Source organism: Natrix helvetica, assembly GCF_964273705.1.
Source record: "Natrix helvetica genome assembly, chromosome: 5".
Classification (NCBI taxonomy): Eukaryota; Metazoa; Chordata; class Lepidosauria; order Squamata; family Natricidae; genus Natrix; species Natrix helvetica.
The window spans coordinates 12,471,231-12,485,870 of record NC_138551.1 but is presented as its reverse complement, the minus strand read 5'-3'; the positions used below and the strand labels follow the sequence as shown (position 1 = coordinate 12,485,870).

General features: G+C 40.0%; 1 protein-coding gene across 1 annotated transcript in view; it reads right to left on the bottom strand.

Annotated features, from left to right (window-relative positions):
- Positions 1 to 14,640, bottom strand: part of CCDC39 (coiled-coil domain 39 molecular ruler complex subunit) — a 30,251-nt gene that overhangs the window by 5,552 nt on the left and 10,059 nt on the right. Inside the window, exons 9-18 of the mRNA XM_081956554.1 lie at positions 12,597 to 12,729; positions 10,858 to 11,052; positions 9,351 to 9,515; positions 7,806 to 7,943; positions 7,279 to 7,487; positions 4,479 to 4,599; positions 3,783 to 3,942; positions 1,981 to 2,087; positions 401 to 541; positions 51 to 230 (exon numbers count right to left, since the gene is read on the bottom strand). Coding sequence (XP_081812680.1) covers positions 51 to 230; positions 401 to 541; positions 1,981 to 2,087; positions 3,783 to 3,942; positions 4,479 to 4,599; positions 7,279 to 7,487; positions 7,806 to 7,943; positions 9,351 to 9,515; positions 10,858 to 11,052; positions 12,597 to 12,729 — 1,549 coding nt within the window. The remainder of the gene's footprint in view (positions 1 to 50; positions 231 to 400; positions 542 to 1,980; positions 2,088 to 3,782; positions 3,943 to 4,478; positions 4,600 to 7,278; positions 7,488 to 7,805; positions 7,944 to 9,350; positions 9,516 to 10,857; positions 11,053 to 12,596; positions 12,730 to 14,640) is intronic.

The window sequence follows — 14,640 nt, the reverse complement described above, 5'->3', positions numbered from 1 at the left end:
TATGAATTTTTACATTAAATTAAGATTGATTAAAACAACTAAAGTGATACCTGTTCAAAGTATTTTTGGAAGACTTTATGTAATTCTGGATGTGTTTCTGAAATATCAAGCAACATTTTATCTATGTATTTGCTGAAGTCCTTCAGTGTCCGAAGTTCGATGTCTTTTTCTTCTGGAGTTTGTGATTGAGTGTCCTGTCGTGTTCGGATTTCTCGGCTTAATCGGGAAACCTTTTTAGATATGCCAAAAAAGATTTAAAGGAGAATATTCGATGTTAAAATACCAGTTAACTTTTATATTAACATGTTTTATTTTAGCTAACAACTGATCATATTTACCCTAAATAGGATTTTACTGAGTTCTAAATTAAACTGAATATATTATGGTAGTTTAAACTAACCTGTTTTGTGACTCTTTCTATTCTGGGCTTCTGATCATCTATTTCTCTGATTAATTTCAAAACATTTGTATGTTTATCTTTTATTTTTTCCTGGAGAAGGACCTCTTTTTTCACAAGAGCATCAAGATTATTTTGCATAGCCTAGAAAAACAAATGTACATATAAGTTTAGAAACTTCTTTGAAACTATCCAATCAATAATCACTATAACACAAAATAAATATGAATAAATAAACACAATAGCTTGAATATGCATTACCTCCTCTCTCTAGAAGATATAACCCAGAAACAAATAATAAAAACAACCACCTGCTATTTTTATTATTTGTAAGTGAAACTAAAAAAATTGCTTTCTTCATATATCAACTTTGAAAGTTGCTTTTGATGGACTATGTCCGTACAATTAGTCTCAACTTACAACAGTTCATTTAGTGACCGTTTGAAGTTACCGAAGCACTGAAAAAAGTGACGATTGTTTTTCACAGGTACGTCCATTGCAACATCCCCATGGTCACATGATCAAAATTCAGGCACTTGTCAACTGACTCATGACAGTTGCAGTGTCCCCTTTTGTGAACTTCTAACAAGAAAAGTCAATGGGGAAGTCGGGTTCAATTAACAACCATGTTACTAACTTGTTACTAACTCCCGGCAGAAGAAGAACATGGCTTCAAAACCTAAGGGATTGTTTTGGACAAAACTCCGCAGCACTTTTTTATGCAGCAGTTGACAAAAATAGGATTGCCAACATGATTGCCAATGTCCGATGTCAGAAAGGGCACAAGAAGTAGTAGTTACTAACTTAACAACTGTGGGGATTCACTTAACCACTGTGGCAAGAAAGGTCATAAAATGGGGGTAAAACTCACTTAAACAAATGTCTCACTTAGCAAAAGAAATTTTGGGCTCTATTGGTGTAAAATCAAGGACTACTTATATCTATTTAGGAATAAAAATGTATAAAATGCACACCAGTAACCGTATTTAGGCAGTTCTGGTGTGAGAGAAATATATCATCTTTACACATTTGAGATGGCAGTTTATTGTCATATTTCCATAACAACCCATTCCCATGGCATGAGCTGTGGAGGAACAGTGGTTAGAGTGCAGTACTGCAGGCTACTTCTGCTGACTGCCGTCTGCCTGCAATTTGGCAGTTCGAATCTCACCAGGCTCAAGGCTGACTCAGCCATCCATCCTTCCGAGGTGGGTAAAATGAGGACCCAGATTGTTGGGGGCAAATACGCTGACTCTGTAAACCGCTTAGAGAGAGCTGTAAAAGCACTATGAAGTGGTATATAAGTGCTATTGCTATTCCTGCAATTACTACTACTAAACATCCACCTAAAATGTGCAACCTGCACATGGATTTTGGGCTTAAATGTACCAGGCATGATGCAGATTTAAAGCCACGTATAGGAATGTTGAAAAACAGCCCTTTTGTGACACAAGTCCAGCACTTTCATGTTTGTGTGATATAACATACAAAGGTGTATGAGAATGTAGACAGACGTGAATAGAGTGTTCTAAGGAAAAATAAATCTGGATCTGAAGAAAAGGGTCTTCCAGTCACCTCTTTACCTGAATATCCTCTTGAAGCTCCTTGATCTGCCTTCGCTTATATCGATGTTTCTCGTCAGAAGCTCTCTTTTCTTCTTCCAGTTTTGTTTTCTCTTTATACTCGTCACCTGTGAAGTATTGCTGGATATTGAAGACACTCTGTGAAGGCTACTTAAGTCTACTTTCTAACAGAATAAACTGGATACAGTTAGCCTGCAATAACATTTCCAATATGGAATATGTTACACAAACATGGATGATATATAATGCAATGAATTCAATGCCAATGGGCTTTTGAAGACATTTGAGCCACTACTTCATTTAGTTAGCTCAAGATTGTTTAGACAAACTTTCAATTTAAAGCAAAATCATTTTCTTTTTTTATGCTTGCATTCTTTCCATATATTCATTATAATGATACATAATCATAGAGCCAGCAGAGGGAGCAAAAGCTAAAAGAAAATAGCTTTCCAGAACTACACGATTCTGAAGTTGTACTGTAGTATCGGGGCACTATGAATAGGGAAGATTGGGTGTTTTAAATCATCTTTAAATACGTTCTGTCTTGTTCTAAGTGCAGAATTCGCTGTCCTTTGCTGTAAATATCTTTTTTATTTTGGCAATACCTCATAATATGAAAAATTGCTACTCAACTCAAAAGAAAAAGCTGGCCAGAAGCTATTTGTATTTCAGCTCCCAGCTACCATGTTTTTTTTTTCAAGGCTCTTCCTTAATAGGAATTTCATGGGCCATATTAAGTTAAATATTTTTGAAACCCTTACAATCAGCTTCTCCTTTCTCTGCAGTTGGTTTAACAGCTGCGGACAGGCAGACACTACAGAGAGAGATTAATTCGGCACAAGAAACCATTGGTTGCCCCCTAACATGACTGGAAGACATAGCCAGGTCTGACTGTTTCAGCAGAGTAAGGAAGATACTTGGGGATGATTCACACCCTGGTCAGTGTCTTGTCTCACTTTTACCCTTGGGCAGAAGGCACCGAAGTATGGCCAGCCAGACAAACAGATTTAAGAACAGCTTCTACCCATGGGCTGTCAGACTCCTAAACACAATCACTCCATGTACATATGGAAACATATGACTTAGTTCTTTTCTCTTTTTTTCTTAATTACTTGTATAAGGACTGTTTTCCAAATTATTCACGTTGTCTTGTATTTTTGTTATGGATTACAGGGGTGTGATACTCAAGGCCAGGAGGCCAAATCCAGCCCGGGAGCCTCTGCCAGTGAAAATGGAGCTCGGGAGAGGCAAAGGTGCCCCTCCCGAGCTTTGTTTTCACTGGCAGAGGGTTGCAGGAGGCTGTCGCAGCTGAAAACTGAGCTCATGAGGGCCGCGGACAGCCCTCCCTAGCTCCCGTTTTCGCTGGCAGAGGGTTGCAGAAGACCGTCGCAGGTGAAAACGGAGGTTGGGAGCCTGTTTTTGCTGGCAGAGCGCTTGGGTCACCACAGGCCCCCCTGACATGAGTGAGGTTGAGCTGGCCACGGCCACCCCAGCCCCCAAAGGTCAAACACAACCGTGATGCAACCTCAATGAAATCGAGTCTGACCCCCCTGCTCTAGGAGATAAGCTATGCTTTTAAGAATGACTTGCCCAAAGTTATCTACCAAGTCAGGATTCCCAGAATGCCCATGGGTATCTCCTCCACCAAAACTGGCATTGTATCACAATAGTACTGTCCAATCTGGATCTTTTCTAATCCCCAATAGCTACTCTATTTACATATGCATGTACCATACTCAATACAGCTCCTTCTCATCCTTCTTTGCTCTTATGCCTTGCACATAAAGCCATAATGTACTTACTTTTGTCTACAACTTGCTTGAATGAGTTCCTGTACTGGCTGTTACAGTTATTAAGTACATGCAGAGTATTTTCTAGGGCTATACATTCTTTCTCAGCTTTTTGGATCTTTGCATCCAAGGTATCTCCTTCACGCTGAAGGTCTTCCTTCTCCTGGGCAGCCTTGAAATAACGTAAACATGTACATTAAAAAGAAAAGCTGAAGTTACTCTGTGAGTAAATGGTTACGTTCTAAGTCTGTGCTTAGTGACAACTTCAGTGACAGCATCCAATCTCCTTACCTTCTGTTGGCCTCTTTTTCAAGCACCTTCATTTTCCAAGAGATCAGGGGTCTTCAACCTTGGCAACTTTAAGACTTGTGGACTTCAGCTCCCAGAATTCCTCAGCCAGCAGTGAAGTTGAAGTGCACAAGTCTTAAAATTGCCAAGGTTGGAGATCCCTGTTCTAGATAGTCATATTTTACAATCATATTTTTATAACTGGGATAAACCATGAAGTCCCTCCTACTTACTTTTGTTGTCAGAAAGATAATTCTTCACTTTAATTTTACCCCAACATGTCAGTAAGTAGCATCTCTTTATTTCATGGTTATAGTCAGCATCCCAATAATTACAAAAAAAAAGGTATAAATTTTTTATAATTTCTAAAAAAAACAAGGTTTATCAATCTATCATATCGAATCCAAGTAAGATGTTTACCTTTATAACATAATAAGCCTGGCTTTGCTCTTCTCCTTCTGGAGGCATCATGACAATGGTAACAATTTCATATCTGCTCTTCAGTTTCTCAATTTTACTCAGACGCTCGTGAAATTCTGAACTAATTGAAGGAGAAATTGAAAAATAAGTCAACTGGGATGTTTGACGGAAAAAAGCCACAGTGTTTTACCTTTTTTTATGAACTTACAAACTGCGTCAGCTGTGACTACACAGTTCTCAATGCCTCTCAAACATGAGATGATTTTCCATTAAAAACTAGGCCTATTTGTCCCCTTTTCGTTTTTGTAAAAGAGAGACAACACGGTTAGCAGTGAAGCATGTAACTAAAATCTTTTCAATCAAATCTTTTAAAATCTTTGAGGTGAGCCTTCTTTTCATTTGATCTCATGTCCTTAAATTCTGGCTAAAACATGGAAGCCTATAAAATGAATTAGAGAAGGGCAACTGGGAACACATAATAGTCCTTAATCTTCAATGTTATTAGAGGAAATCATCAAAATATTATTTGATAGTTCAACAGGACCAACATGTAACATGGAGGGACAAGACATAATATATATGCTGCCTTTTCACAAAACTCTGAGTCCCAAACTTTATAAAAAGAAACTCCCAGGAAGATAGTTTTGGCTTCCAATATGACAGTTGATGAACTCTAAAGCAGACTGAATGATACAGCAATAATTAAGGTGCACTCCCAGTTCTCCCTATTATTTCAGGGAAGGGAAAAAATGGTATTGCATGGCAGATCCCTGCATCATGGGGAGTAACTATCTAGTGAATCTTACCCAAATATTTAAAGGTTGGCATTTCAGTCCTACAGCTGCAAAAGCTGCCCCCTGCTGATTATATCTTAATATTGCCACTGCTAGAAGAGAATGAGCAACAGCAGGAAACAACCTCAAATCAAATTATATGCAAGTGCCAATTAGTAACGTAATTATCAACGGAAAAACACAGAGTCTGCCTCTTTGGCGAAAGGGTAGGCTCCAGTCATACTAAATCACTCTAATTTCCTATTGCGTGGGTTGTGGATGGAGAAGGAGGGTGGGGAAAAGGCTGCCAGATCAGCTGGCTGAGTTGTTCCTTTCCTGGTTGGGTTTAACCACCCGCTGCACACAGAGCCTTCTTTCTTGTTATTTAAAGTTGGAGGAAACAGGGCTTTGTAGACCCTAACTTGTGACTGGTAATTTACTGTCAAGTGTTTTAGATTCTTTTTTGTTATACGTTTAAGAGAATTCTGCAGGAGAGAATTTTGAGAGTTAAGCATCTGCTTCTGCCATGCCGGTAGTCCTTGACTTACAACAGTTAATTTAGTTCGAACCCCAGTCATAGTTACAATGGCACTGAAAAAAGTGACTTACGGCCTTTTCCCACACTTTTGACTGTTGCAGCATCCCCATGGTCACTTATGATTTACATTCAGAACCAGCTTGACCACTGGTTCATATTTACGGCCATGGCCGTGTCCCCGGAGTCATGTGACCAACATTTTGCGACCTTCTGACAAGCAAAGTCAATGGGGAAGCCAGATTCACTGTATGATCGTGCTACTAACTTAATAACTGCAGGGATTCCTCTTTTCTATCCTGCTCTATGGAGTGGAGAGTTGGTCTCTGACAGAAAACCACTTGAAGAAACTAGAAGCATTTGAAATGTGGATTTACAGACGGCTGTTACGTATAAGCTGGGTTGACAAAATCACAAATGAGGTGGTGATAAGTCACCTGGGAAAGCCAAGGGAGATCATCAAAGCCATTAAAAAGCAAAAGTTAGAATATTTTGGACATATGATGCGACAGCCAGAAAAATACGGTATCCTTCACTTAATCCTTCAAGGAAAGATTGAAGGCAATTGAGGTCCAGGCAGAAGAAGAACATCATGGCTTCAAAATCTAAAGGATTGGTTTGGACAAAACTTTTACATGCGGCTGTTGACAAAAATAGGATTGCCAACATGATCGCCAACGTCCGATGACGGATATGGCACAAGAAGAAGAAGAAGACGTGATTCACTTAACAACTGTGGCAAGAAAAAATGTAAAATGGGGCAAAACTAACTTAACAAATTTCTCACTTGGCAACATAAATTTTGGGCTCAAATGTGGTCGTTAAGTCAAGGACTACCTGCATTTTAATGTAAGGTAAAAGAAATCTTAGGGACCGCAAGAATGTTTTATAAAAAGATGAATAAATGCAATTTCAAAAAAGTTTGCAGATGAAGAGCAAGCAAATCCTAGGTTAAGCCCACTCTCAACTATGACTTTACTGGCAGACCTTTGACCAAATAGTAGCTGAGTTCAACATTTCATACTAACCTAGAAAGTGTTCCATTTATCTTTGTCTTTTACCCAACTTCCATGCTTTGGACTTAGCATGTTATTTTAATCAGACTTCTAGGGCCTGTTCACTAAATTGCAGCAAGAAACTACAGCATAGCTGATATGACACCCCTGAGAAATTAAGTGAGAAGTTTTGTAACTTCTTTGAGGAAAACATGGAATCATTAATGCCGTGAGAAAATAAAATGTACCGTCGGTTGTTCTGAACTATATGAATACTTGTGTTCACTCAACTATCGATAGGACTGAGTATTCTCTAACCACGAAGACATGGACAAGTTGTTCTTCCATGCAGTTTGAGAGGCTGTTGAAATGTTAGTTATTAGGAGATGCTCAAAGGCAGAATACATGACCTGGGCAATTCTTACAGAGTCTCTGAACACTAGATAACTCTCTTGAAAGCAGACACTGCTTCTCCACTGCTTCGTGGAGTGATTTACCTCAGAGTCTGACGCTCTTGCTCAATGAGTCGTATCTGCGTCTCAATCATTTCCTTATGAACTTTGATATCAGCCGTTCTCTCCTCCATTGCTGTTTTTAACTGCTGTTTCCGTTTCTCCAGGCAGAGCACTTTCTCTGCCTTGTTGTACAGCAAATCTCTTACCCGTTTCAGTTCCAGCTTTAAGAGGTTGTCTTCAATCATCAGATCCTTCCATTGAGAGAACAGGAAGAACATAGGCATCGTGAGTCCAGATGCAAGTCACAGCCTTCGGGTGATGACATCATAACACACATGTTGTCATTTGTTCTACCCGACTCCCCCTCAGATGCCCGTGCTTATACAAATATAGCTTTTGTTTTGAAACCATCGAAGAGGATAAATGGCCACAAGTGTGATGCAGAAATATACAAATTAGTCTTGACAGCACAAGACAAAACACTCATTTCAGACAGGGAAGTTGTTATGTATTAAGCACTTTTTTTCCCAAAACACTTATACTTAGCATTTGAAAAATAATAATCACACCTGCTTTTCTGCTCTGGCTTTTTTTAATAACTTGTCCGATTTATCTGTGAAAAGGTTTATCTCATCCAGTCTAACAGTCAAACCAACCATTTCTTCTCCAGTTTTATTGATGGCCAATTTGCTAAAATGGATTTCACTCTGGAAAGAAACAAATACAAAATCTCCTGTTAGTTTAAATCAGGAGTGTGCTAAACAAAAGTCATCCATGTTAAGAGGCATGGTTCCCAATATCTCATCCTACTGTTTTTTGTGTTAGGTTATACTGGACAATACGTGACCCATTGCGTCATCATTTGAGAGATCATTCTTTAACTAATGTTGGAATATTGGAATCTTCCTTCCCTCCCATCCTCCTTTCTTCGTCCACTTTCTTCCTTCTTTTTCCCTTCTTTCATTCCTTCCTTCTCTTTTTGTCATTCTTCCTTTCCTTCCTCCAGCCCTATTCCTTCCTACCTTCCCTTTTTCCTCCTTCTGTTCCTTCCTTGCTCCCTTCTCTCCCTCCCACCTCCTCCTTTTCCTTCACTCCCTTCCTCCCTCTCTCCCTTCTTGCTCCTGCCTCTCTGTCATTTCCTTTTCCTTTCCCTTCTTTGTCAGGGGAAATTCCACCCTTTTTGTGGGTGACATGCTTGTTCCTTCCACTTTGCTATTTCCTTTTCCTTTCCCTGCCCTTCCCCTCCCTCCTCCCCTCCCCTCTCCCTCCCCTCCCAGCAAATAGGAAGTGGCAGCTGCTTGAGGTGGGAGGATGAGCGAGGGAATGCATGTCATGGTGTGATCTCAGAGGGATCTGTGGAAGATGCTCCATTTCTCCACTGACTTTCTCCCTATAAACCTTCCACAAGCAAAGGAAGATGACAAGGAAGATCAACAATCATATCAATTCCTTCTGGGTTCCCCATCAGTTTCTGAGAAGCTGTCAAGAAATAATGAAAATCAGGATCATGTGACCGCAGTTGATTGCAGCCACATGGCAATGGCAATACACAGCAGCAGTCAGGAGCATGGAAATAGCAATAGCACTTAGATTAATATACCGCTTCACAGTGTTTTACAGCCCTCTCTAAGAGGTTTACAGAGTCAGCATATTGCCCCCAACAATCGGGTGTCCTCATTGCACCCACCTCAGAAGGATGGAAGGCTGAGTCAACCTTGAGCCAGTCAGGATCAAACTGCTGGCAGCCGGCAGTCACCATAAGTAGCCTGCAGTACTGCATTCTAGCCACTGCGCCACTACGGCTTCAATGGCAATAAACATTTCCAAATTTCATTCCCTTGAGAATAATAGAGTCCCAGCATTCTGTAAGTTAGCCCGTTTATTGACAAAGTTGTTTCCCAATGCTGCAGTTTTTCACCCAATTGAAAGTTACAAACTATCAAACAAATATACAAGAGTTTTATTAGTATACGGATTTGTTTTCATTCTGAATAGTTTAGTGGCATTTGCGGCATTTTCAGGGAAAACAGGACTAATGTAGATGATGAACAATTCTTTTAAGTATTACTGCAATGCCACAAAGCATCTTCTCATGGGGGAAAAATCCATATTACCTGAAGTTTCTTCTCCTGTGATTGTAAAGTATTGAATGCCTGTTTCTTTTCATCCATTATCTTTATTAAGTTAGCAAGTTTGCCTTCTAAAATTTGCCTCTCATCTGTGTTAAGTTCTCCCTTCAAACGTGATAGCCGTCTGTCCACTTGCTGTATGTAAAAATCCTATTCAAAGATTTCAAGCAAGAAAGAAATTAGCAGAAAGACTGGAAAAATCCCTGGTGATTAACCTTCTAAAAATATAATGAAGCACTCCTCAATAGGGAGGCTTCTACATGAGTAGGTAGTCCTTGGGTTACGACGGCAATTGAGACTGGAATTGCTGTTGCTAGGTGATGACATCCCGTTACCATGTCGCTAACCATGGCAATTCTGTCAGGCTTGGTTGCCATTATTAAGCAAGGATTATGAAGGTCATTAAGCGAAGACCTCTTGTGAGTGCAACCTCCAACTTCCTGCAGGCCGATCAGAAGTTGCAGTCAGATGACGTCTTGCTTTATGACCTGCATACTCTTCACTTAACAATGGTAACTGGGACTGCTGGAATTGCCATTCTAAGCAACGTGGTCATGTGACAGGTAGGGAACTTTGGAAATTGCCATCATGTGACCACAAGACATAACAAAACAGCAGACAATCCTAGGACTGTCATACGTCCCACCCATTTAGTGCTGTGACAAGTTTGAGCAATTGATAAATGAGTGGTCGTAATCCAAGGATCATCCGTGATTTCAAAGTGATGTACATGATTTATACATAAACCAATAGCAAGATTTGGATACATTCCTTCAAAAATAATTTGAAGCAGTCAAGGTAAATTTTTGTAAGAACAGAAAAGATGAATATATCCAATTCTTATTTGTTATGAGAATTATATGTGTAACTTCTCTGCAGGAGAAGTGATTACAAAAAGCTGGTTTGTGGCTTGCGCAACCCAATTTAAAACATATTGATTTGAAACCAAATGGAATTCCATTTCAAGCAAATTGTTTCCTTTCCTAGTGATACCGATTAAACTTTATTTCAGGTAAATAGAATTTTACGACTGAAATAGTAGAATAATAATGAATTTATTATTTCACAGTTCAACATACAACTTTAGGTTTATTTTACAGACATGAATATAAAAGATGCACAATTTATTCCACAGAGGATACACATAAATAAGGGACTGATTAAATATCTCTCCTCCAGAATATCCTGCTGGTGCCATTTGCCACAGACAAAAGGTTTATAATTAGAGAATGAAAGGTCACCATCATGACCTTATCTAAAGTTTTTTTATCCTGTTTCCTAATCTTTCTTTTATCCCTTTTGGCATGATCTCCTTGGATTCTATCAGTTTTAAACCAGTTGAATTAATTAGGAAAACAAAAACTGAAAGGCTTAATGGATTTTAAAGCTCTGTTGGTTTTTTCCCTCCACTAATGCATATTGTGATTTACTGCGATCTTGCTATGAGATTAAATGAAATCCATATACCTGCAGGTATACACATAAACCTTACCTGGTTATACATAAGTTCTTGCTGGTTAAGGGCTTGTATATCCAGCCGCCGTAATCGGTTCTGAAGATTTTTTTTCAGGCCACGACGTCCTTCAATTAAAGATGTGATGCCCTTTTCATTGTCCATAAGTGTTTGCAGCTCCTTTGTTTTCTTGAAATGTGCCTCTCTCAGTTGTAACGCCTGTGTCTCTTTCTCCTGAGATTATTAGAATTACAATACATCAACGCATATCAATAGTGTATACATTTTTCCCCTCTAAATTTGGGGTTGTAAAGCTTGAGTCAGACGTGAATCGAACAAAAGTTTTGCTTAGGCTATTTCACTATCTTGGCCAAATTTTATGGCCCTTTTAGAATATGGAGCTGTTCTGCTATATTATCCCTAATCCTCTTTCATCGTTATTTTTCTTTCCCTTCTGTTTCAGGTGAGCCCCGTTCTTCCTACTTTCTGGCTGCTTCATTTTCTTGAAGGGCAACAATGCAAGCCAAACATCAAATCTACCTAATTTATTATTTATTATTTATTTGATTTGATTTCTAGACCGCCCCCTCTCCCCGAAGGGACTCGGGGCGGTGTACAGGTACCAAATTAAAAACCATACAAATAATCATAAATATAGTTAAAATCGGATTAAACTTTAAACCCCTGTACAAGTTTATAAAAATTAAAAACTTAGCCTAAGACCAACCCGTGAAATTTAAAAATACAGACTGAGGTGGGAGAGCTGGAATTAGGCCAAGCCGGCTAGATTAAACAGGTGGGTTTTGAGCTTCTTACGGAAGGACCGGAGGTCCGTGGTAGTTCTGATGTCCGGGGGGAGGTCATTCCAGAGGGTTGGGCCCATCACAGAGAAGGCCCTTCCCCTGGGCGTCGCCCGCTGGCACAGCCTAGTGGATGGCACCCGGAGGAGTCCCTCTCTGTGTGAGCGAATCGGCCGAAGGGATGTGTGGAGCAGGATACGATCCCGCAAATAACTAGGCCCTGTGCCATGGAGCAAACCACATATGCCTTAAGAAAAGAAACAAATCCAGGTAGTCCTTGACTTACGACCACAATTGAGCTCAGTGAGCCATTTGTTAAGTGAATTTTGCCCCATTTTATGACCTTTCTTACTACATTTGTTAAGTCAATCATTTCGGTTATTAATTTAGTAACAGAGTTATACAATTGTTAAGTGATTCTGGCTTCCCCATTGACTTTGCTTGTTAGAAGGTTGCAAAAGGTGTTCACACAACCTCGTGACACTGCAAAGGTCATAACTATGAACCAGTTGCCCAATGCCTGAATTTTGATCATGTGATCATGGATATGCTGCAACGGTCATAAGTGTGGAAAACGGTCATATGTAACTTTTTTTAAGTGTGTTGTAATTTTGAACAGTCACTAAACGAACTGTTGTTAGCCAAGGATTACCTATAGATAGCTAATGGACGTTAAATAAATTTTGCATGTCTGCAGGTCAAGGATTAAAGCACATTCTACATTCTAAAGTACCACTTAGTCTTAAGAGTAATTGAATTCCTATAAAAATATTGTTAGAACATCCTACGTGTCACGTGATAGTAATAACAGATAGCAAAACTTATTAGCTTCATCTGTCTACCACAGCCTGCAATATCTGGAGCTTCTGATTTCCCCAATTTGGCCAAATCAACTGACAACAATTATTTAAATAATATTTTGCAGACTTAAAAAAAATAAAAAACAGGCTGCAGGAATCTTTGAAAGAGTGTTTTTACCTTCAAATTTTTTTCTTTCTCTTTTAGTAGTTCCTCCATTTTGCATGCTTTTTCTTCTTCACTTAATGCTTGGAATGTCACAAATTTCAATTTATTTGCAAGAGTTTCATTCTGGTCCTTAAGCAAGTTTAGTCTAAATGAAAATTGCATTACATATAAATGTCTTGAGTACTGTACAGAAATTAAAATAATTCATAAATTGTTAAAAATCACGCATCATTGAAAACTGTCCTGCTTATTACCGAGTTTCTCCGAAAATACAACAGACGGAGAGGAAATAGGACGGATGCCGCTCATCCATCCTCCGTGCTTTGAAACCGCAAAAAAAAAACGCCAAGCGATGGGCGGCGTCAGCAGCGGAGATGCCCTGGCTCTGCAGGTAGAGTTAGCCAAGGGCATCGTGAGCCTGCGAGTCGCACGAGCAGGGAGCAGAAAAGCCGTTCGCGCAACACCCCTCTCCAGCCATGCAAAGCCCCATTCACTCACCTAGGGGCATTCCGAAGGCGCCGAGCCGCGGGAGGTGGAGGGTGGCAAACAGGCACTCGCGTTGCTTGGTGCCTTCCGGGTACCGCTAGGTCGGTCAGTGGCGCTGTGCCCGGCTGAAAAGGGGGGTTGCCGGGCGGCTGCTCGCGAGCATTGTCACCTCATGGCTGCTGTGTTGCTGCTGCAACAGCGTAACACAGCCATTCGACCCTGAGACTGTGCCCGGCTCTTTGGGAGCACGCTCTCAAGAGAGCAGCTGCCCGGCAACCCCCCTCTTCAGCCAGGCACAGTGCCGCTGACCGACCTAGCGGTAACCCGAAAGCACCAAGCAATGCGAGCGCCTTTGCCCCCCACCTCGTTCCCATGGCTTGGCGCCTTCGGGATATCGCTAGGTCGGAGAGCGGTGCTCTGCCTGGCCGGAGGGGGGGTTGTCCAGGGGGCTTATGTTCAGGGGGAGGGGTAATATTTTTGCCCACCCAAAATATGTGGCAAGGCTTTAGTTTCAGGACAGGTTGTATTTTCAGGGAAACATGGTAGGTGCAAGACTATTGGCTATTTTAAAAATAATTTTTAATGACAAAGCGATATTAAAACGTACCATTCCATTTTATAATGCACTAAAAAGCTTTTCTTAAAAGAAATGTAATGGAAATCTGCTTGTGCTTGCAAGCCGTATTAATATTGACTCTGGGAAGGGGAATTAGATAATATTATTAATTTCAATTTATTACCACCTCTCCATTCTCAAGATAGCTAATATTTAAGATTGTCAAAATATTCATGACTGGGAGAGACATGGGAACAAGGTCAGCCAATGAATAGGCATAGCAACTAAGTCAGCCAATAGGAGCTTAAACAGATCTGAGTCTGTGCAAAGAATTGAAACAGAAACTTAAGCAGTCTGCTGCTCTGAGAAGTAAACTAGCAGTCTGTCTGGGCTTGCTTGCTGAAATGAAACTAACTGCTTGTGTTTGCCTGTAACTCTCCTGCCTTATGTTTACTTGGAAGAACCACCTGTTGATATTGTACATTTATTCATCTATTCTTATGTATATAAAGAAGTTAATGAATCCTGCTGCATCAGTTATCTGTGTGTGCTTCTGGATATGAATTTATGCAACAAACTCTGACAAAGATTGCTAATAAAAAAGCCCAATGATCTGAAAAGAGATAGCATCTAGTTAAAATCAGCAGTCAAAGTTACATCAAACCAACTCAAAGGCCTCTCTGCTCTGTGAGAGTGAGATTTTATGTTATGTAGTTTACCCATAGTATGCTGAATCTTGAAGCAGACATTTTGCCTTGCACAAAGGGCTACTAATACTATAATTTTTCATTAACAAATGTAATAAATCTGGCTCTCCTTCTTAATGGAAAAACGAAGAGATGGAATATGGAAGGAAAACATAGAAATTTATGCCAGAAATATTGTCTAATGCTAGTAAAATTCTGTGAATGAGATAGGGTAAATGCCCAATCAAAACTCATCTGAAGCCATCCTAACTGGATACGTATCTATCTCTTAGATTTCTATTTAGTTCAAATACTGGCTAGGTTCAAA